The sequence below is a fragment of the Tenrec ecaudatus genome, chromosome 1 (genome assembly GCF_050624435.1).
Source record: "Tenrec ecaudatus isolate mTenEca1 chromosome 1, mTenEca1.hap1, whole genome shotgun sequence".
Taxonomy (NCBI): Eukaryota; Metazoa; Chordata; class Mammalia; order Afrosoricida; family Tenrecidae; genus Tenrec; species Tenrec ecaudatus.
The window spans coordinates 235,475,640-235,499,235 of NC_134530.1; the positions used below are offsets into that span (position 1 = coordinate 235,475,640).

A 23,596-nucleotide genomic window follows, 5' to 3' on the forward strand; every position below is an offset into this window, starting at 1 on the left:
AGGTGCTCTGGTGTGTACTTTCCCCTGAGAGCCTGGGACTTAAGTTTATGAAAACGTGGACTTTCTCTGAAATGCCAGGAAGCAATGGCGGCATCACCTACAAATTAGTCTCTGCTATGAGTAAAACACATGAAGACACAGTATATTTGTTATCAATTCTTTATGTTGGTGCGTTTAAAGTAGCCCAAGCTGATATTAAGGGCTCAAGTAGAAGGCAAATGTTTTAAGAATGATGATGGCAACAAATGTACAAATGTGCTTGACACCAGGGATGTATGGATTGTGATTAGAGCCATATGAGCCCCCAATAAAAGGGTTCAAAAACAAAGCAAAACAAAAAATAGTTTTTAAATAAATAAAGTAGTCCAGCTCTAGAGTCACCAACTTTCCATTCAGTTTGGCATGGAATCAGTTGGTCATCATATATTTTTGAGATAAGGTAAGTATATTAAGTTTAATTCATACTTAACACGTATAATCACTCCCCTCTACTTGTTACAATGGAGGCAAATGGAGAAACTATTTGTGTACTAGACTATTTGGAATAGAGTATAATAAATGGAAATGAAACACAGTAAGGATAAAATCACCGTTACCTAGAAAAAATCATAAAAATCTCATTAAGAAGAACTTATTTAACTGTTTTGAAAAATAAGAATGAAATGAGTGGAAAGGTGGATGTCTGGTGTGAAGAAAATTACATGGGTCAATTGGTAAAAATATTAGCTCTGCAAGTCAATATTTAATTGATTTTTTAGCTCAATATTTCATTGAGCTTTTATATTTTTATAAATGAAGTTTTTCTCCTTTTTATTTTCTCACAGGTGGATCAGATATTGAATATCTGGACTTCTATAAGCCTGTTGTGTGGTTTTGGATCCTTGTAGGACTTGCCTACTTCGCTGCTGTGCTGAGCATGATTGGCGACTGGCTTCGAGTCATATCCAAGAAGACAAAGGAAGAGGTGAGGATTAAGAAATGTTTAAAAGCATTTCATTCAGTTATTTCAATAAAGGCTAATTTTAATCATTCATATTCAACTTTGGTTGTGAATTTGCTGTATGAAGCTGTGACAATATATTTCACAGGAGTTAAAAATTCATTCAGGTGACAAATACTTGCTATGCACTGTTTATGTGCCAGGTGCTTTGATAATTCTGAAGGTTATTTATTATTAAAACAATAAATTAAAGTATATTCTTCAGGTATTTATTCTCATTTTCTTTTGTTTGTTGGCAAGAACATAAATTTATCCCATAAAGCAAAATACAATAAAGTATTTATATCAAGGTATCAGTAGCACTGTGTATGACATGTTTTACCCAACATTTATTTTTCATTTTCTATATTAAATATTTACTATCTATTTATCTTCTTATGCATATATGCATGGTTGTGCATACATACATGAACACACACATGTGCTCCTTTTCTGCATAATGGCTCATATCCCAGTGTACAGCTTTGTGTTGTTCCTTAAGATACTTATCTTTTGGTCTAATTTGCACCACCATGCATATTTTGATCCTTTGAGTTGGAGGAAAATTTGTTTTTATTTGTTGATTTCATAGTTTTAAAATTAAAATTGTATTTCATAGTTGCAGATCTGGAATAAGAGTGATTGAGTTCAATATGATTGAATAATGTTTTGTTGTAAATTTAAATTTTTATTTTCAATTTTAATATACCTTACTAATTATCTCATAGAAGATCACCTCTGTAAAACCTGCAACTATATTGCCCCATTGTCTTGCCTTTTTAAAAATAGTCTCTTCATTTCAGTTTCTTGTGTTTGTTGGCCAAGGTACACCGGTATCAAAATCTTTATTGATATAATAGGCATATGCTCAAATGGAATAAGATAGGAAATAGTAAAATTAAAACTATACAAATGATTGTAATTATAGAATTGTTTGTAGTATGTGTGTGTGTGTGTGCATATATATATGTGTACATTATTATTACCCAGTTCCTATAGTAATAAGGCAGAATGTAAGTAATCCAGCACTACCCCTCATGAATATTTCTCACTCACGAATTCAAATATTTAATTTATATACATTAGTCTTAGGTGCAAAGCAAAGCAAATAGTTTTTTAAAGTATAAACAAATTAACAAGGCAGCATGTTTGACATTCTAATTTAAATTTTATGAAACACTGTTTTGAACAGGACTTCAACTAATACACCTTGATTTTATGTATGTCCATGAATTTGGGTTATTCTAATTTTAAGAATTTTGACATTAGCTTCCCAAGGCTTTCATAACACATTGCAACAAACATGATGGTTTAAAATGACAGGAATGTATGTACTCCCAGCTCTAGAAACCAGAAGTCTGAAACCAAGCTGTGGGCAGGGCTGCACTCCCTCTAGGGGTCTGGGGGAGAATCCCTCCTCCTCTTCCAACTTCTGGTAGCTCCAGGTATTCCTAGGCTTGTACCTCCAGTATTTGTTTCCATCTTTATCTAATTTCTTTTCTTATCCTTGTGTCTCCCTTCCCGGTAATTTTCCTAAGAACACTTGCCCTGCATAGGCCTCCCTTGAATCATCTAGGATGATCCCAGCTAGAGTCTTAACTTAACCACAGCGGCTCCCCTCCCCCCCTACCCCCACTCCACCACCTATAGAGATTATATCCACAGGTTCCAGGGCCCAGAACATGGAGCTATCTTGGTGGTTGGGGGCCACTGTTATTTAACCTGGTGTATATGTTAACGAGTTCGGTGGCACAGTAGGCCCTGAGCTGGTAACCACTATGTCAAAGGTTTGAACCTTTTAGCTGCGCTTTGAGAGGAAGATGAGGCTATTTCGGAAAAGTTTTAAAGTCTTGGCAACTCAAAGGGGCAGACAAAATCGACTTGAGGATGGTGACTTTGGTTTATGCAGATTAAGAGAAGAAAGGAAAATGTAGGTAGGAAACATGAAATAAATAAAAGTCAAAGCTCAAGTAAACCAACTTTCACATGGATATTTAAAAATACAAATATTTATTTCTTAATTAAAAAAAGGGAATTGAAATATATTTCATATATTTAAGAAAAGTGTTGTTTTGTAAAACTTTGTATGAAGCATACCAAACTAGAGCCAAAGCTATCACTGTCAAGTTAATTCCATCTCGTAGAGATACAGGACGAAAACTACCCCATGAGGTTCTCATTTAGTGAGCAACAGAAAGCTGGACCACTGTGTCCCCAGGGTTCTTTCTCATATGTGTCAGGACACATACTTAGCGAGTATAAGATACATGTTTATTTTATTTTAATGTGGATCAGTAGGGTCTGTATAGAGCATTGGAATATTTTATCTCTTTATGAATTTGGTATAAAAATTAAAATGTGAATCCTTATACTATTGCAAGGGCTTTTTGTGATAGGACCTCTTAATCACAAAGCATTGGCTCACTTCTTTATCTGAGTAGGGGATCAGTAACATATGGATCAAATAAATTTAAATTTCCATATTAATATTCACTTAATATTAAAAACAAGCTGATGTGCCTGCTCATGAATGACCTTCAGGTCTCCAAACAGAAAGGATGAGATGTTTACATGATAACTGGGCATGAAACCTTGGACATTGTTTGGTTTTATTCATCACATATTCTTTTGGGCTGATACCTAGCATTTTTAAAAAATCATTTTATTGGGGTTCGTAACACTCTTATCACAATCCATTCACCCATCCAGTGTCTCAAGCACATTTGTACATTTGTTGCCATCATCATTCTCAAAACATTTGCTTTCTACTTGAGCCCTTGGTATCAACTCCTCAACATTTCCCCTCTCTCCCCACTCCCTCATGAACCCTTGATAATTTATAAATTATTATTATTTTTGCCATATCTTACACTCTCCAACATCTCCCTTCACCCACTTTTCTGTTGTCTGCCCCCCAAGAAGGAGGTTATATGTGGATCTTTGTAATTGGTTCTCCCTTTCCCCCCACCCTCCCTCTACCTTCCCAGTATCGCCGCTTGCACCACTGGTCCTGAAGGGATCATCTGCCCTGGATTTTCATCTTTTATAGGTGAACAAATACCGAGTGATTGTTTAATGAAGTTTCCTTAACTTTTCACAACTAAGTATTCTGAAGTAGTAAAATCTTTTCTAGTTTTACTTTGAAACAAATAAAAATGGTAAATATTGTGACAACTTGGAATCCTGGCTGTTGATAGATATAAATAGTACAGAAGGTCAAAGACTACAGATGAAATATGGCATCAGTATTCTAAATGGCAACATGAAGACACATGCTTTTCCTGAATGGGAAGATTTTTGGCAAATGTGAAGTCTTAGTTTTCTACTATTTTCAAAACAAAAAACACAAAAAATTAATCTTCTTAAACCATATTGCTCAAGTATGAACATATAGTTTTAATTTTACTTCTGTTTTTTAATGGTAAAGCATATTCTGGTTCCAATGAAGAGTAAAATTAATGAGAATATTATGTTAGAAAGTTAAAAATACTGTTTTTCATGATCATGCAGAAAAAAAACATATTGGTATACCTGATCCATCTGAAATATTTGAAGAAGAAATAGTTAGTGGGAAAATGCTGTACAGATTCAGAAGTCACACATATAGTTTTAGTTGATCTCCATTCCTCATGGGAAACAACGATGAACTCATTTTCCACGGAGACGTGATTTTCTGTTGCAGGGATTGCAGGTCGCATGGTTCTGACAGCTCTAAAGAGAGTAGGCGTGTGCATGTCTAATGGTAGGAAGTGGTGTGACTGTTTTTTCTATGAAATTACTTTTTCTTTGTATCTTCTCCTGGGAGATAATAATGTCATTTAGAAAGTAAAGATCATTCTGGTATTGTGGATAACACAATCAGGCGCAATGACAACAAGAAATGTCCTCCAAATTCAGAAAATAAAAGTAAGCAGCCAGCGACACCGGGTCCCCTGTTACACATCGGCACAATGCAGCTTCTGACTGTTTAATCGCTTGCATTGAACAGAGCCTGTGATCGCTACATAGTTCTTCTTTCACGTATGCATCCACCATATTTGGAATGCTTGTGTTCATAATAGCAGATCCACATTACTGTTGCTTCTACCATCATAACCGAAACCCAAACTCATCGCCATGGAGTTAATTCTGAATCATAGCAATCCAATAGCTCAGGGCAGAACTGCCCCTGTGGGTTTCCAAGAGTGCTACTCCTCATGTATTAGCTGTCATCTGAATCAAGTAGGTTCACTGCACAAGATGCTCACGTCCAGAGGATGTGCTCCTCTCCTGGCTCTTGCTGGTGATGAAATCCCTCCTCTCGCTTCTCAGAGGGTTCATTTTATAACCATTACTCAGAGGTGAATCCATACCTTTCCCCCACCTTCTTCACAGACCCATGTAGGAAGAGGTCGTTTGGTGGGAGTTAGACTCTGGGTAGAAGAAGCACATTAAATAATTCACTGCCACTACAACATGAGCTGCCCAGAGTGCTAGGAGAAAGTGTAAATAATTCATGCATGAAGGGATCAGGAAAAGCTTTGATAAAGAAATGAATAAAGTTTTGGAAGGCTGACTGCTGGCTCCAAGGGCTAATGTGCTTCATCAATAGACCATCCAGATCAAAGTTTCCCAAGATTATTTAGCCTGCTACCTGCTTAACTTCCCCCCCCCACTCAACACCACCCCTCTGACACTTAAAGACTTTGTACCACAGCCCATAATCCAGAATATCTGCTTTTGCAGCCCTTTTGGGTCATTCAGCGCCCCCTAGGGACCAGTATAGCCAACTTTGGGAAACACTGATCTAGCACAAAAGCAGAAAGTAGGAAAACACAAGAGGATTGGGATGAGGTAGCATATGTAATTGAAAAGATAATTTTCGCCAACATATAGAGGAAACTACGATTAGGGACATGAGTTGTTGGGAAGGTGGAAAGTCTTAAATATGCGATTTTAGATTTGGGGTTTCCATACCTTGTACAATGTGATGGAATGAGAGGTCACTGTCAATGTGTTAACAAGGGGTAGGACTGAATGCGTGCTATAAGTAGGACAGGCAGCGTGGAAACCAAGAGATTATTTAAATATATAGTCCAATACCAAATTATTCATTCCATTGGCAGCCACTTTCTGAGTCCTTACTATGAGCTCTGAATCGGTTTCAGGTTGGATAAAGAGTCAGTCTTCATTTACAACGCAGTGGGTTTAGGTTTTTTTTTAAAAAAAATCTTCTTTGTTAAGAGTAGTCCATCAGTCCTGTGTTCCCTTGATAATTTTCATAGCGTTTACTGTGACTTCGTCATCTTCTCGTGCTGGGGACAAAGGTTTGAACCAGAGAGGCTTAGTCATTGGTACAGACCCATTCTTACCTGCTTTTACTCTGGTTTTCTCTTCTCTACTTCCTTCCCCTTTTCATTTTCCTTCCAATCTTCCTTCAGTGAATTCTTTCTCCCTTCTATTTTCTGACTTTTTCTGCTTCTTTCTCTCTTCAGAGTGAATGTTAGACTTTTGAGCTCTCCCATGCAAGGAGTGGTGGAACTATTCAATATAATTTGGGGGGTGAGGTGGGTATTTTTTCTTTTCTTTTTTTAATCATTTTATTGGGGGTTCATACAAATCGTATCACCATCCATCCATACATCAATTGTATAAAGCACATTTGTACATTCATTACAGGTGGGTATGTTTTCTTGTTCTAATATTGCATTATTAAGAAATTAGAAATTGCTATTTGATTTTGGACTATGGGTGTACTATGAGCTTAAGACTTGTCACATTTGTTTTTAATGCATATCACTCATCTTTGACTAATGCTTAAATGAAATAAGATCGAGGAAGTCACTTCTATAACGGGCTATTGAACACAGGGACCGTGAAGAACCAGCTCCTCTGGCTCCTGGGAGGTTTCCACACTGTGCTATGAGGCAGACTATCAGAGACTTCGGACTTCGGGTTTCATCTGTTTGTCCACAGTTGTTTCTCTGTAATGGTGTCCAAGGAAAACCCCTTTTCTTCCCAGCCTAGCCTCAGCTTGGCATGTTATCTATATCTTCAATGGGTAAATGAAAGAGTAATAAAAGTAAAAGAGCAAATAATAAGTTAACAGTACATTAAGCTTTAAAAAATAGTAACTGTCACAAGATGGAATATGTCTAATTTATAGAAGTTTATGGGGAATAATTTCTGTAGACTCAAGACCCCAAATTGAATGTTCTCCTCTTTCTTCTCTACCATTACCACCACCGCAGGCATTTTTTCTATATGTGGCTTTTACGACACAACAGTGAAGAGGGGCTTGGTTTTCTTACTTTTTTTTAAGTTTAATTGTGTTATGATGAACTCTGGAGACCTAGAGGTAACATTTGTTTCAATATATAGAAATGATTAGTAAGAGCTCTATAAAAAGCGTATGAACCGTGAGGTTACCTAGAACTGGGATTTAATTCACTCTCAAATATTCAGTAGTTTTGTGAAATTCATCAAGATAGCAAATCTCTCTGGGTCTCCATGTTCTCACGACATGAAGGCCATGGCACCCTCCACTTGTGGTTCCTGTGATGATTCAGAGCACAGAGCTCTGTAATGTGACAAAAGGTGTACTCAGTCCTTCTGGCTTTTCCCTCGTGAGCTTCTAAATAAATTAGTTTCAAATTGTTGGTTTAAGCGAATTAATCCTGTAAAGTTCAAAGAATAGTTTCTATAAGTTATGTTCCATAAAACCAAACTCAGTGCCATCGAGTCGATGTTGACTTATAGTGACCCTAGAGGACAGGGTAGAACGGCCCCAGTGGGTTTCTGAGACTGACTCTTGATGGGAGTCAAAAGCCCTGTCTTTCTCCCTTAGAGTGGCTGCTGGTTTCACACGAGTCAGTGATGATTCATAGAGACTCCCGGTGACTGTTTGTAGGGGTAGAAAGTCCAGTTTTTCTCCCGAGGAGCTACTGGTGGTTTTGAACTCTGGACCATGTGGATCTCAGCCCAACTCCTAACCACTATACCACCAGACTTCCTTAAGAACTCCCAAATAACATAATTGCATGCACATCTAACATCTTATCTGCTTGGAATCATAGTTAAACTAAAAAGAAAGCATAAAAATGAAATATCAAAGGTATATGTATTCCCCTATTGCTAGAATTTACTATGAATCAGAATCTGCTTGATGGCAGCAAGTTTGATTTTTCAGTATAGAATTTAATCATCAACAAGAAAGTTACAATAGCTACCACATAATATATAAATCTATTGCTTTCAAGTCAATGTCATCTCCTAGTCACTCCATGTGTTACAAAGTAGGGTTTGTCCATAGGTTTTCTTAGCTAGAATCCACTAAAAGAGATCACCAGGCCTTTCTTCAGCAGTGCTACTGGATAGATTCAAATCACCAACCAAGCTAATTCCAAAAACCAAACTCATTGCTGCCAAGTTGATTCCAACTCACAGTGACCCTGAAGAACAGGGTAGAACCACCACTGTGGTTTTCTGAGACTGTAACCCTTGACAAGAAGAGAGAGCCTTGTCATTTTGCTGCAGAGTGGTTTTGAACTGTTGACCTTGTGGTTAGCAACTTAATGCTTAATAACTCTGCTACCACTGCAAATCATTCACACACCCAGAGCCTTTATAGACTAGCTAAGGGATAAGGGGAAAGGGTATAGGAATTTCACATACATTGTAAGTTATATGGACTTAAAACCTAGTTTCTCCATTAAATGTTTCTAAATCTACCCCTAGATGTCTTAATTCACTTCTTGAATTAGAACAACAAATTTACCAGTTCCCTGCTATGTCAATTAAGATAGAATTAATTGAGATTCTTCCTTTTATTAAATTGAGAGGCAGCAGCTCTACTGTTAACTAAGAAAGAGAAAAAGAAAGGCAACAAGAAAGAAAGGAAGTCACACAGGAAAATTCCTTGTTGCCTTTCCCCCTTTACCCTTCCCCCATGAGTTTTAGGTTAACCCTTACTATTTATAAATTGTTACTTCTTTTTGCTTCAAGTATTTTACAGAATGCCATCTGGTAATGGAAATTCAGAGTAATTTTTTCTATTCATTTGAACATAATAGGAAAATAGCTTAAGTTAATAGTTTTTGCCTCACAGCACTTTACAAGTAATTTCATTTTCTTTAGCTAGAGAGCACACGATGGGGAGTGACTGCATCCACATAGAACAGGCCCTATCTTATGGACTATGCTGGGACTCTCAGCTCTTCTGAGAATTTCTGTTAAGAAAAATGGCCACCATGAACTTTACTTTGTCATTGTTTTTAGACTGTCTTCATCAAAGATTATCCTTGCCTGTATTCAGAGCTAAAATTGATCACATTTTAAACATAACACCCCACTTAAAAATAATCAAATAAATAAATGTGTATTCTAAGATGGATCAAACAAATGAATTTGTTTTATATCCTTTTTCTAGATGGCCTTTTTAATAGCCAGTTTAGGACAAGAATAGAGGGAATATTATTTCGTCATCTTCTGAAATAAAAAAATGATGATCTTTTTATAGTGATGAGTAGATAGAACCTTAATTGCAAGAAGGAAACTTAGCAATTCTGACTCCAAACTTGCTTTCAATCCAACGAATGGGTTCTGATTATTGGTGTGTATGTATCTATGTGTCCTCCCTCGGTTCAGAACAAGGAAGAGCCCCTGTTCTTCCTTCAGACAAAGTGGTGACATAATTGCTACTCATGGATTATTTTCCTTTTTCGCCCCTTCTAGATAGAAATTAAAATTCACCTTCCTCTGTCCCTTGTGGTTGGTGAACCAAGTGGATAGTTCTGCCTCAAGAGAGTGACGTGAGGGAGAACAGACATGAGCAGTAGATGTGACTGCATGTGTGAGCCCCTCCAGAGTGTACTTGCCTCTGGACTGGCGGCTGTAGACCGTGAGGCCATAGATCGTGTGTGCTGTGTCAACTGGGAGTCCGGGTGACTACCAGGACCAAAAACATCCTGCTCACTTGTGGAATTTAGCACGAGCCAGGAATGAACTCCTGCTCCTTTGAAGCCACTCTCATCACGGGACTGCTCCTTTCTTACTGTTATCTCAACTCTCCTGTCTGATTCAGAAAGGTACCTTACACGTTCTTGTAATACTTCAAGAAAGGGGTTAAGATAATAATAATCTGGAAGATTAAACTGTATGTGACATGCTCCTATTTGGTGACTTTTCTATTAGTCTTTGAATCTCTGGCAGGCGGTGGTATATTATCTGCATTTACATTAAGACTTGCTAATGGTTTTATTAGGGACGAAATGGTGGTTAGGTTGGAGAATGCTTTTCTTCCTTATTTTTTTTCAACGTTGAATGACTCAACCTTGATGATTCCCCCAGGTCTAGGGACTCTTGTAGGATTGTTGCGTTCTATGCAGGAGACCCTAAGTCCTGCCCAACACACCTTATGCTCAGTTGCCATCCATCGAAGGCTTGTGGGATGTTATAGTGCTGACTAGGTGTCAATAGAGCTTCCAAACCGAGATTGACTAGAAACACAGGCCTAGTACCTGCTTCCAAGAATCACTACTGAATCAGTGGCTCACCCTTGTTGCATATGAGGATGAAGCAAGAGTGGGCAGTGGTTAGTTCTGTCATGCATGGGGCTGAGTGGAAAGCAACTTACAACAACACTGGCTTTGTTGACGTAGAGGCATCAAGGTACTAGTGGAAGTTGAGTAAAACAAGATGCTTTTCAAAAGGAAATGATGGGTGAGCTGGCTGCAAATTCTATGGAGACTAGATAGTCCTGTTCCTATAAAATAGTATGTTCTACTCCCGGTCTCACAGTTTCTGTATTCTGGATACTAAATACTCATTCAAAATTGGGCTCAATGATGCTGAATCCGATTATGTTTAAACTTTCCATAGGAAGAAATCAGGAACTAAATTTATGCTGTGAAAAATCAATGCATAATACCAAAGTAAAAGGGAGCCTCAAAATGTTTATGGAAAAATTCTTTTATCTTTAATATCCATTTTCTCCCCTCGGCTTTTTGAAGCCTCCTCACAATTACAAAATATTAGGCTATCCTTGCATGTAATATTATTTTGATATTTATTATGTGTAATAATTTAAATTTAACTATTTTTATCTAACATTCACAATTACATGTGGTTCTACCTGTTCTAAGACTCTCTATTCATAAACCAGTTTATGCGAAATAGGATTTGTAGGTTTTAATCTATACATTAGATTGTGACCTGTACAGTAGATGTGTTAGTCTGGGTAGACTAGAGAAACAAATCTAGGGAGACTCATATGTGTGTAAGAGAAAACTTTATATAAAAGAGTAATTATATATTAAGAAAATATACCAACCAAGTCCAGACCAACTCCATAATGCTGAATTAGCCCATATGTCTAATACCAGTCTATAGATTCCTCTTCAGACTCACAGAACACATGTAATGATGCCAAATGGAGGAATATTACAGACCAGTGGATGGAAAATCTCCTGGATCCAGCAGTGGTGGAAGCATCCCAGCGCTGGTGTAGGCCTCCACGTGGCTCCTCCAGTTCCAAAGCTCTGGCTCGTCAGCGTGGTTTCATGTGGCTTGTCAACAAGAATCTCTCACAGGGAGCAAGTGTGTCCCACCTCCAGGGAGAAAGACAGGAATTTCCAGAATACTCAGGAAAAGGCCATGCCCACACAGAGGCTTCATTGGCTATGACCTGATTGACAGGCGAGACTCCATCCCTTTGCAAGTTGACAGGAGATTATGTAACTGCCACAGTAGACAAAATATAATTTGGCAGACATCTTTGGTATTCTTTGTTTACTCATTTCTTGGCTAAAACTTTTCAAAATTCTATTTTGTTGTTTTTGTTATTGGTGGTGGTGTTAAGCGCCCTCCAGTCAGCCCTATGAACAAAAGAAGGAAATACTGCCCAGTGCAATGCCATCCTTACAGTTGACAATGGCTCATGTTTGGGCCTGTTGTGGCAGCCATCATGTCAATCCATCTCACGAAGGGTCTTTCTTCCTGTTTCGTGATAACCCTCTACTTCACCATGCATGTTGTCCTCCCCCAGGGACGGATCAGTCCTGATGATATATCCAAAGTATAAGAGACAAAGTCCCTCCCTCGGCCCTTCTAAGGGACATTCTGGCTATACTTCCTCCAAGACAAATGTGTTTGTTCTTCTGGAAGTCTATGGTGTATTCATTATTCTTCACCAATTCCATAATTCAAATGCACCCATTCTTCTTTGATCTTCAAATTCATTGTCTGCCTTTCACATTCACATGAGGTGACTGGATAGACCATAACTTCGGTCAAGCACACCTTAGTCTTCCAAGTGACACGTTTGGTTTTTAATTGTCTCAATACATATCATAAGGGGCCCTTGTGATACACTAGTTAAATGCCTAGTTGACAATTGGGAGGTGAGCTGTTTGGATGCGCCAGTTTCTCTGAGGGACAAGAAGCCTCTCATTCCATCCATATAAGAGTTTAGGAGAGCCTAGCGGGCCTTTCTATTCCGGCACCTAGGGCCGTGTTGAGGCAGAAAGGAACCCTTAAAGGGCAGTGATTAAAATCACTGGCTACTTGAAACATCATCTATTGGCACTCATCAGATGCTCTGCTGAAGAAAAAGGTAGCAATCCACTTATGTGAAGACTGATAGCTTTGGCGCCCCTGTCGGGCAGCCCTACCCTGTCCTATAGGATACCTGTGCGTCAAAATCCTCCACTCCGTGCCAGTGAATTTTTTGTAGTTGCCTCTTTCTGCTGCTTGGAATCAGCTCAACTTCACACCACACAACATAAATGTGTAGCCAGTAACCGATCGATTGCCATCAGGTTAGTTCCACCTCCTGGAAATCCCTCATGTGTCAGGGTAGAACTGTGATCCATTGGGGTCTCAGGGGCTGAATGTTCAGAAGTAGATCCCAGAGAATTTTTTTCTCAGACACCTGAGTGGAGTGTCAGACCTTCGCTTGAACGGCCAGGCGTGTGACCTGTGTGCATCACCTGGAGAACGAGTATACAGTTATGCTCTCCCCGGGGGAGCCCTGGTGGCATAATGCTGACCCTTCCTACTGGGACCCCAAAGGTCAGCGTTTTGAAACCACCAGCCTCTCTGATGGAGCAAGACAGGACATTCTACTCCTGTAAAGCAGCACAGTCTCAGAAGCTCACAGGGCCATCTCCACCTTGTCCTACAGGGTCATGACAAATCAGCATCCACTGGATGGCCGTGAGAGTGTTTGGGGGTTTTGCCCTCAAGTGGAAATAACTTTGAAAATGATTCAATGTGCTATTGGAGATACAAATCTGAAGGAGTGTCCTTCAATTACTTCCCAAGGGTGTCCCCCAAACAATGTGTAGATGACTTATATACTTGCTTAAACAAACAAAAGTATCTCTTGAAGGCGTCACTTTCATAATAAAGGAGATGGTTTGAAAGCTTCCATGCGGAATACCCAGTGACTTCCAAAAACCAACCCAAACTCAACGCTGACTCCTAGTGACCATATAGGTCAGGGTAGAACGGACCCCCTTTGGGTTCCTGAGCCCAGAACTCCTCATGGGAGCAGAAAGTCCGATCTTTTTCTGGAGGAGCCGCTGGTGGTTTCTAACTACTGATCTTGCAGCAGCCCAGTGAGCAGTCCTGCCAGGTCACTTAAAATCATTGAAATGTGACCTTTTGTTTCTCCTGTCTCCTAGCTGTTTCTCCCTGTTACACTTAAGTACTTAAGTATCTTCTGAGCAAAGTGCTTTGTATGGGATATTGACCCAAAGCTAGGTAGAAAAGTAAGTATACTGGCAAATGTTACCATACAAAGAAATCCACCTCTAATCTTGTGATGATATTTGTTGTGGAGTATTTCCTAAATGACAAGGCTCGTGATATGTTGGTGGGTTCGTTAGCTTGGTGATGCACATCACTGCGAAGCTGGGATGTTTATTTTGCTGTGTATTTTGTGCCATCTTTATATACATCTCCACATATATGCAGAGTCAAATATATGTTTGTGTGTACGTGTACGCGTTGCCATCTTTACTTCGATTTGTATCATTTCTAGCACTCTCGAAGGACTTGTTACACAGACTCAGTCTAAACATAACTTCAGTTTAGAAAAGACTATTTTGTGATCAGTATACCTTTCTGAATAAGCAAGCAGGGCAGCAGGGCCATATGTAAACAGCAGACACGAAGAATTGCTTTCCAATCTGAAGCCACATGGATTGCAACATAATTTTGTTGTAAGGGTGAATTCATCAGAAGGCAGGGTAATGCACAGCTGAATGCAGGAGCAAAAGAGGATTTAGCTGGGAAGAGTTTCTGATGTGCAAATGAGGGACCATTACACCTCACAGAGGATGCTTGCCAATCTATGTGGGGTGGCTCCTTTCCAAAGAACTCATTTGTTTGTTCACCTGGCATGCATTGGTTGTGTGTTGTGTGTCAGAAACTCTACTAGGTATTGGGGATACAGATGCAGGGAGTCAAAGAGCGCTTGTTTTCTTCTCCTTGGAACTTAGCAGGAGTGGTCTTGATTGGAGGTGGCTTGTCTGTGATGCTCTTTGGTCCATTTAAGGCATTCTGAATGAGCCGCTTTGGGAACGGAGAAGCACTCAGATACCCTTTCTGCTGACAATTTTACATACGAAAAGACCCTTGGAAAGGGTGGCATTTAAATGCTAATGTAGCTGTTTCATCTTTGTGCTACATTAATGACTACATGAAAAATAAAATAATCGGTGTGGTTCTTGCAGCTTGCATGGGGACTATGCTGGCGGTGATGCTTAACTAGCACAATATTAAAATGCTCCTGACTTGAGATATTGGGCAACTTAAAGGATATCAAAACTGGAAGTGTTTTATATACAGTTTCACAGCGAAACTAGGCGAAGGTTTGTTGTTTTGCATTTTCCCACTGGGAAAGCTCAGATGATTCAACACTTTAAAGGTGCCAGTGCTGCATGCAGATTTACACAATGCAATGCTTCCTTTGATCTTTTTCCTGCTGCTTAGATGAGCTTTGATTTTTGGATCTAAGCAAGACAAAATCCTCGGGCACTCTAAACTTCTCTTCATTTATTATGATGCTGTCTGTCAGTTAGTTGTGAGGAAAGCTACCGTCTTTGACCTTGCTCAGCGAGCACATCAAGTCCAGTCAAGGTCGTGTCATTTGCATACCACAGATTAATAAGCCTTCGTCCAATCCTGATGCCACCTTCAACTACTCTGATTACTTGCTCAGCATACAGATCAAATAAATGTGGTGTGCTGACACAACCTGAAGCACGCCTTTAAAACATGCAATATTCCTTTATTCTATTTCTACAACTGCCACGGGGGCAAGTTCCTCAGGAACACAGGGAAGTGTTCCGGAATTCTTTCTTCTCAAGGCAGTCCATAGTTTGTGAATGTCCGCACAGCGAGGTGCCTTTGCATAGTCAATAAAACATGTAAACAAACTTCTGGTATTCTCTGGCTTTACGGTACTTACCTCATAAAACAATACAGTTATGAGTTTCATACTGTCGGGCAAGCTAGACGTTTGAAGTGTTCGGTAAGTGAGTGCACTGTGTCACCCAGCTCTCGATTTTTCTATTGTCTATTTCTGTTTTTCTAAGGCTATTATCTATAGTTCATTGCAATTGCCACAGAGAACTCATAGATAATACTTATGAATAAGACAAGCATGAAGGAAGTTAGCAGGTTACAATTCAGGTGAGAAACACTCATCATACAGTTGTTTAGTCTGCATAGGTGAAACTTCTCTGCCCTGACTGTAGGCAGACTGCTCTCTGACCCTGAACCTCTTGGCCTGGCCTCTGCTCTGTTCAGGGCAATGTTGCAAACCTATTTTAGTGCTGCTAATAAAGGACCAAAGGGCATTCAACTCCACTATAAGACTCAACTTGAAGGCATGCAGCTACAGCTCTGTGGGCCTGGGAACCCAGCTCCCCAATTAATTTATATCTAAATGCAAACAAGACAAGAAGCCTTGTGCAAGGAAAAGTTGGAAGCATTTAAGGCCTTGAGAACTTTTCTCTGAGGCTCAAAGATGTGGAAAATTAGATTCAGGCAAAATTCCGACCTCTCCTACTCTACACATTGGTTAGATGTAAGGGACAAAGAAGGCGGGCTTAGTCAACAACAAAAGATACCACCCACAAGATGCCAGAGAGGCATTTGACTTTATCCCTGCCTCCCCAGCTTCACACTGCCATTTCTCTCCTTTCTGGATTTTACTTTCCCCTTTAGTACTTGGTGTGTACCAGCTACCATGGCCATCACCAATCAACAAACTCACTGCCTTCTCGCTGATGCTGACTCATAGCGACTATGTCAGACCTGGCGAGTGTCGGAGACTACATAACTATTAATAGGAGTAGAAAGCCTCATCTTTCTCCCTGAAAGAGGCTGGTGGTTTTCAACTGCTGACCTTGCAGATCACAGCCCAATGCGTAAACACTATGCTACCCCTTAGTTGCTAGCTAACTAGGTCCAATTCATGATAAATCCATGTAGTTTCAAATGATGCAAACTCATAGTGAGCTCAGCTGCTAAGTGAAAGTTTGAGTTCACCCAGTAGTGCCTCAGAAGGAAGGTCTGATCATCTACATCCCTCAAACCCTTTCCACCCCCCACCATCTAAAACAAACACAGAAACAGACATTGAAAAGTCTGTGGTGCTCAGGTGTATCTCTGACACAGAGGGATCAGCATGATGTGACACTGGCTTCATAAAACAACCAGAGCAAGACTGTAACAGAAATTCATTAGAGCACAGCTTTCTGTCCAACGGATACGCACCAAAAGAGGTCCAAACCTGTTGTCCAAAGCAGAGCATGATGCAAACATTCCATGTACAAAAGCTACCCTTTCCCGAGGAGATGAGCACTAGGAAGGAAGGAATTCCATTTTTTTTTTTTTTGTCTCGATGGCAGAGTCCTTTTCTGTTCGCGCAGTATGAATGGATGCACCGGAGAGCGCTAGTGTGCGCTGTAGGCCATGGGAGGGGAGCGGTCCTCTTGCTGTCTTGTGGGGGGGTGGTCTTGTTTACAAGCATCTAGGGACTCTGTATTCAAGCCTTGCCTTTTGACTTCCCTTTCACAAATGGGCCTTCTCACGTTTCAGTCAGGAACCATTTTCCTTGTGATTCCAAATTCACAAATTCTGCCAGGGAGAGTGAACCCCAGACATCCTGACCTGAGGTTTAGCCTCGGGTAGGAGGCAACCTTCACCGCTGCTGTCTGATTTCCATTGCACTTGCTGGATTTTCTGTGTGTTTTGACTTACTTAGGCAGGCAGCCTCATTGCTGCTTCAGCCTATTTAATGGAAATACAGTGATGCACTTGTAAGACAGAACATGTCCCCACACAGTGAGCAACATTTCCGTAGAACTAATTTGGCAGTGCTAAATTTGGTTTGGGGAAGGCAGCTGTGAACATTTGTTCAATATGCAGCGACGGCTTAGTGTTACTAGACTCTCTGAGGCTTTTACTTTTAAAAATAGGGTAGGGAGACATAACTGGTTTTACATGAATTCCCCCAGATGTAGGAGGTTTTGCTACTTTTCGGTTGTCTTCCTGATTGTTTTCGTGCACGTTCCACATAGGGTCAGATTAGGGTCCTTTTTATTCTGTGTCAGGACGGTGATCAAAGGGCATTTTATCAACCAGCACCATCCAAGAGAAAGATGAGGAGGCTTCACAAGGTCATGGAAAGTCTCCTTCTCTTTCGAAGCCATTTTTCTTTCTTTTTTGTAAGCGTTTTATTAGTACTTCATTCGCATGACATACAATTCAACAGCTTCATCCTATAAGAAGAGTGGTATGATTATTATCCACATTCCATTCCAGAACATAGTCTTCCTTGTACTCATTGTTGTTCATGTGATTTTTTTTTCTAATTGTGGCAAAAAATCTAAACAACAAGACATTCTCCAATTCCACAACTTCTACATGTAAAATTCAGGGCCATTGATTACACTCTTCTTGTTGTACAATCATCATTGATATCCTTTTCAAAGTTATTTGAAACCTTATCCTACAAGGTAAGGCACAAGTGCAAGGTGTGTATTTATGTAATTTAAAGTTTTAATAGACTCCTTCAAACTCAAAGTCACTGCCGTGAAGTCGGTTCCAACTCATCGTGACCCCGTACAAAGGAGTACAACAGCCCCTGTGGGCTTCCAGGGTGATACATCTTCTGGAACAGTTAGGAGCAAAAGGCAAATTGATACACCTGTGACTTAAAATGTGCGAAATCACAATATGACATCTTTTCATCCCAATCTGAAGCAATTCTTAGGGAATATTTTGGGCCTTCCTATTTTAATTACCTCTCCATTTCATCTACTGTCAAAGTGAACAGCCATATGTGGGTCATCAGTTATTGTAGAGGATCTCTGTAAATGCTGCATCACACCCACACCTAGGCAATTGTGCCTGAAAGAGCGTACTAGCGAAATTGCTCCCGGCAATTTCCTCTTTGGAAAAGAAGTTGGAATTTTCCTCAATCCACTTAAACCTATGGGATATTTTTTCCCATATTCTATAATGCCAAGTTTCAATGTAAATATATATAATCAGTGGAGTATTTATTCAGTGGCTAACATATCAACCCCTGAAAACAACAGCAGCAAAAGGCAGACTTGTTTTCTCGCTTTTTCACTGCTTACTTCTCATCTTTCTGTTCACACTCTGCAGTCTCCAGCTGCTCGTCTGTGCTTGCCCTGACATCAGTGCAAATAAAGGACCCAATTAGAGACGAGTTTAACCCTAGTCACCCGAATAATACTTCCCGACATCTAGGGGAAAAAATAAATATTTTTAACAGAAAAAAGAATGTTTTCCAACATGCAAACATGTTCTTCATACAAACTGAGTTGAGTGGTTTGAAACAATTGACCCCAGGCTTACCTATTTAATGGATTTTGTGCCATTGATATATTTGATTTGAAGCTTATGATAGATTTAAGATACATAGGCTTTTGAAAAGCAATTTATTTAAACAGTTCACTTTTCTAAAAGAAAGCTCTTGTGTGTCACAAGGAGCCCTGGTAGTGGGCCAAGCACTAGGCTGCTAAATACAAGTTAGCATTAGAGATAAGCATTAGGCTAACTACAAATTCAGCAGTTCAACCCCACCAGTCTCTCCATGGGAGAAAGACGAGGCTGTCTGCACCCATGAGGATGGACAGTCTTGGCAACCCTGTAGGGTTGCTCTGGGTCCATTCAACTGGATCACAGTGGTGGTTTGGTTTAATTGAACATCTCAAGTACTAGGAAGATAAAGATTGATGAAGCACAGTTCTAGCCCTCAAAGTGACCGAGGTCCAATAGGAAAGATGATGCATATAAACCAATAGCCACAACACAGAATACAGTTATGTTAATTTAGAACAGAGCAATGTACAAAAACAGTAATATGAGAAAAGATGCTATGTGTGAGATGCTGTTAAGACAACATAAGTGATGCAGTTAGCAGCCCAACTCGAAACCACCACGCCACCAGTGCTCCTTCTCCATTATAAAGGCGCTTCCTTCGCAATTAATAAGAATTAATTACAGGTACTTTTTGTAGAGATATTTTGAAATTATTTCTATTACAAGTTATAAAGCTATGATCTATTTACATCAGTACCGACTGATGGATTTCTGTTTGAATTAATGGGTTATAGTCAATTATAAAACCAAAGCCAACTCATCGCCATTGAGTTGATTCAATGCCATGCTGACACCCACAGCAACACCCTGTGTCGCAGAGTCAAACTTGGCTCCATCACATTTTCAACAGCTGATTTGGGGAAGAATTTTTCCAGAACTTTGATCTATAGTTGTTCTTAGGTGGCACTGAGTTAATTCTGACTCATAGCAACCCCATATACAATAGAATGAAACGCCAATTGGTCTGGCACCATCCTCACAATTGTTCTTATGTTTGAGCCCATTGTGACAGCCATGGTGTCAGTCCATCTTATTGAGGGCCCTCCACTTTTTCACTGCCCCTCTGCCTTACCAAACATGCTAATACTTACATCTATCTATATGTTTGGGGCAGGATCATAGAGGGTGGCACAATGTGCTAAAAGCCAGGTCAGCAGTTTGAAACCACCAGCTACTCCATGAGAAAAAGATGAGGCTTTCGACTCTGAACTGTGAAATGGTATGGAGTCTGTATTGCCTCCTGATAAAATGGTTTTGGAGGGTATTTTTAAATTAATAATTAAAGAAAATTAATAAATTATATTAAACATTTTTGAAAGTTATGATCTCTGAAACCACAGGCACAGTTCTACTCTGTCCTGAATGGTTACTTGGAGTCAAAGTTAGCTGATGGCAATGAGGTCCTTTTGTTTGCTTGTTTGCTTTTACATATGTTTTGGAAATCATTTGTCTGTATTGAAGTCTCTCATTTCAATCGAACACAGCAGAATGCCTTCTAATATCTGCTTTTTCCTATTTGTGAGTTCATTCTCTGTCAGTGAAATCGGTGCCTTCTTCTTCTCAATATATTGCTTCCTCAGTCCCCGGGTGGTACAAACAGGAATTGTGTTTGGCTGCTAACCTAAAGTTTGGTACTTTGACTATATCCAGGGGCATTTTGGAAGAAAGGCCTAACCTACCACTTCTGAAAAAAAATTAAATCGGCCACGGAAACCCCTATGGAGAGCAGTTCTGTGACATACATGGTGTTCCCGTGAGTAAGAATCAATGCAGTGCCAGCTGGTTAGCTATTGTCTGAGCCATGAATGCATGTTGCTATCCTGTCCCTTTCTGCAGGGGGGTTTTCCCCATCGGGCCTGGTCTCCAGCAGGAAAAGCTAGGCATCCCTTTCTTGGGTTTCCCTCCTCACCTTCCTCAGCCTGGACATGCCATCCTGGGCTACTGCCCTTTCTGTCAGCGCTCCCCTCCAGGAGGGCACTGGTGCCCCCCTCCATTCTGGGCACAGAGCCCTCTCCCCCAAACTTCCACACAGATCTCTCTTATTTTGGGTTCTAAATTGGTTATGAAAGAAGGGAAAGAAGAAAGGAAGCAAAACCATTTTTAAGTGGATTGATGGCTTTGTATCCCTAGAATCTACATAATATTCCACTTTTTGCTATTGGTTAACAACGATTAAATATAGCTGTTCTGGATGAGTTTGAGCCATGATTAAATGCTTAATATTAATGAAGTACATAATGGCCGTACTCTACATAAATAAATACGTTAAGATGACAGCCCACCCCCTCATTAGTGCCTACTTTCGGCCTGGTGTTTTTTGGACCACTCTATAACTTTTAGGACTGACACTATATAAGAAATGCTCATGACTCCTTGTTATAGCCTTCATCACCAGGCAAAATTATCCCCGAGTTTCCACATTATTCTGACAATTAAATATCTACTCACTATAAAAAGCAAAAAGCACACTCATGTCCATTGAGTTGATTACAACCCATAGCCACTCTATAGGTAGAGTAGCACTGCCCATTGGCACCCAAGATTGTAAATTTTTATCTGAGTAGAAAATCTCATCTTTCTCCCATGGTGCACTTGGTGGTTTCAAACCGCTGAACTTCTGGTTAGGAGCTCAACACATAAACCATTACCCCACCAGGGATCCTCTTGATACTATAACAATTATACTGGGATGTGTGGGGTTTTAGGTACAGAAACCATTTTATACTCTATATTCTATATTTTTCAGTGTTCCCATCTTTATCACATGGGAATGATTTTGCATAAGATTTTACCCAACAAAAAGAAAACTGCTATAGGGTTAGGCAGTTGAGTTCCACAAAAACGATTGCTAAAAATAACCTCACTATCAAGCCCAATCAACCAATGCGTGATATCCACTGCGATCGTGTCGGTGTTAACTCATAGTGGCGCTGCAAGTCATAGTAGGGCTGCAAGTCTTTCCAGGAGCAGACAGACTCCATGTTTTCCTGAGGAGCACCTGGTGGAAACGAGCTGTGCAGGTAGTGGTCCCAGACTTCACCGAGAGTGCCACCAGGCCTCCTAACTACCCAAACAGCACGGGGAAAGTCAAGTGTGTTCAGCCATCCTTTGCACGGTAACAAAGCAAGAAGCAGAGTTCACTCCATCACGAGGGATTGTTCGGGTTTGCAGCCCCACGCATACTTCAGGCCATTAGCATACATATAATACTTTGAACATTTTAGGACATATTATTTAAGCTCATGGTATTAGTATTAGAACTTTTCTTGACATTGTTTTTATTAAAACTATTGTACTTAATCTTCAGACAAAGATGTTAATGTGTGTGAGGTTCAGAAGTGTGGAGAAACTGCTAACTAAAAAAAGCCATTTAAATGAAGGCGACCTTATGAATATTACATATCCTTTCCTGAAAACCAGAGAAAAACATCATGTGCTATTCTGTCACGATAATGTGACACATAAGTAATCTTTGCTTCTTTTCTTTTCTTAAGGTAGCCTGTAAAGGGAATAATTTGAATTGTTCTTTTTCACTGCACAGTTCAACAATGCAATGGCATGTCAATACCTCACCAAATGAATTAATGATCATTGTTAGAAATCATAGTCTAGGCGACCTCAGAAATTGGAATGCAAAGTAGACTGCACGTTCCTTTTTACAAATTTAACAAGAGGGCTGTTTACAACCCAGCTAGCTTCTTTTAGTATTTAAACTTTCCTCAAAAATAATTAATGCAGTGAGCACAGAGAAAAGGGAAGTAAATCCCCCACATGCTTTGGCCAAAGATGAGCAACACCTCTCTCATTTCATTCTTGGTGGAGAAAATGACTTAAGACCCCAGAACCCCTTGCTCTTGAATCGAGTGCCACTCCAGCATCCCCAGGGCGGAGGGAAGAATGCAGCTGCCACATCTTTCTTTTCCCTGTGGAGTTGCTACTAGACTCACACTGCCCATCTTTCGGTTAGCAGCTGAGCACGTATATCACTGAGCCCCAAGGGTCCTTGAAATAGCTCACTGGCCATTAGCAAGTCCTAAATATCCATCTTTGCGTCGCATTTTTATTTTATTTTGAAAGCATCCCTGAGGAAAAAAGTATTCTCCTTGTTACTCTGCCCACATCAAAACAATGATTATATCTGTACAAAAATAGAATCATTTTAAGAAATATGGAAGCTCTTAAAGTAATATCTATTATTGAGTTGACAGTTGGTAATTGAAAAATCAAAAGATACAGAATTTCAGAGGGACTTTCTTGCTGCAGTTACAACCTCAGGCAACAGACCGGTTTGCCTGCAAGGAGTGCATTTTACTCACAGTGAGATGGTGGTTACGCGAAAAGAGAAGGTAAAGCCAATTAGATATCTCTTGAAGCACGGCTGGCGGTTTTGAGTCACAGATCTTACGGTAGCAGCCCAGTGCTTCCCCACAGTACTACCAGGTCACTACACGGAGATGGGCAGTATGCAAAACAAGATGACCACGTCACAACACGAAAGAGGATTTGACAGCAGCATTCTGTCACTGTCACATTGTATCATTACATATCTGCCAAACTCCTGAGAATTATGGTCGAGCTACCATAATCAACACCAAACCTAAAGCAAAGCAAACTCACTGTCACCGAGTCACGGCCAGTGACTCTCTAGGACAGGGTAGAATTGCCACTGTGAGTTTGGGAGGCTAACCCTTTATGGGAGTAGAAAGCCCCATC

General features: G+C 40.0%; 1 protein-coding gene across 1 annotated transcript in view; it reads left to right on the top strand.

The window, feature by feature from the left end:
* Positions 1-23,596, top strand: part of KCNK2 (potassium two pore domain channel subfamily K member 2) — a 140,916-nt gene that overhangs the window by 107,896 nt on the left and 9,424 nt on the right. Inside the window, exon 6 of the mRNA XM_075540574.1 lies at positions 825-964. Coding sequence (XP_075396689.1) covers positions 825-964 — 140 coding nt within the window. The remainder of the gene's footprint in view (positions 1-824; positions 965-23,596) is intronic.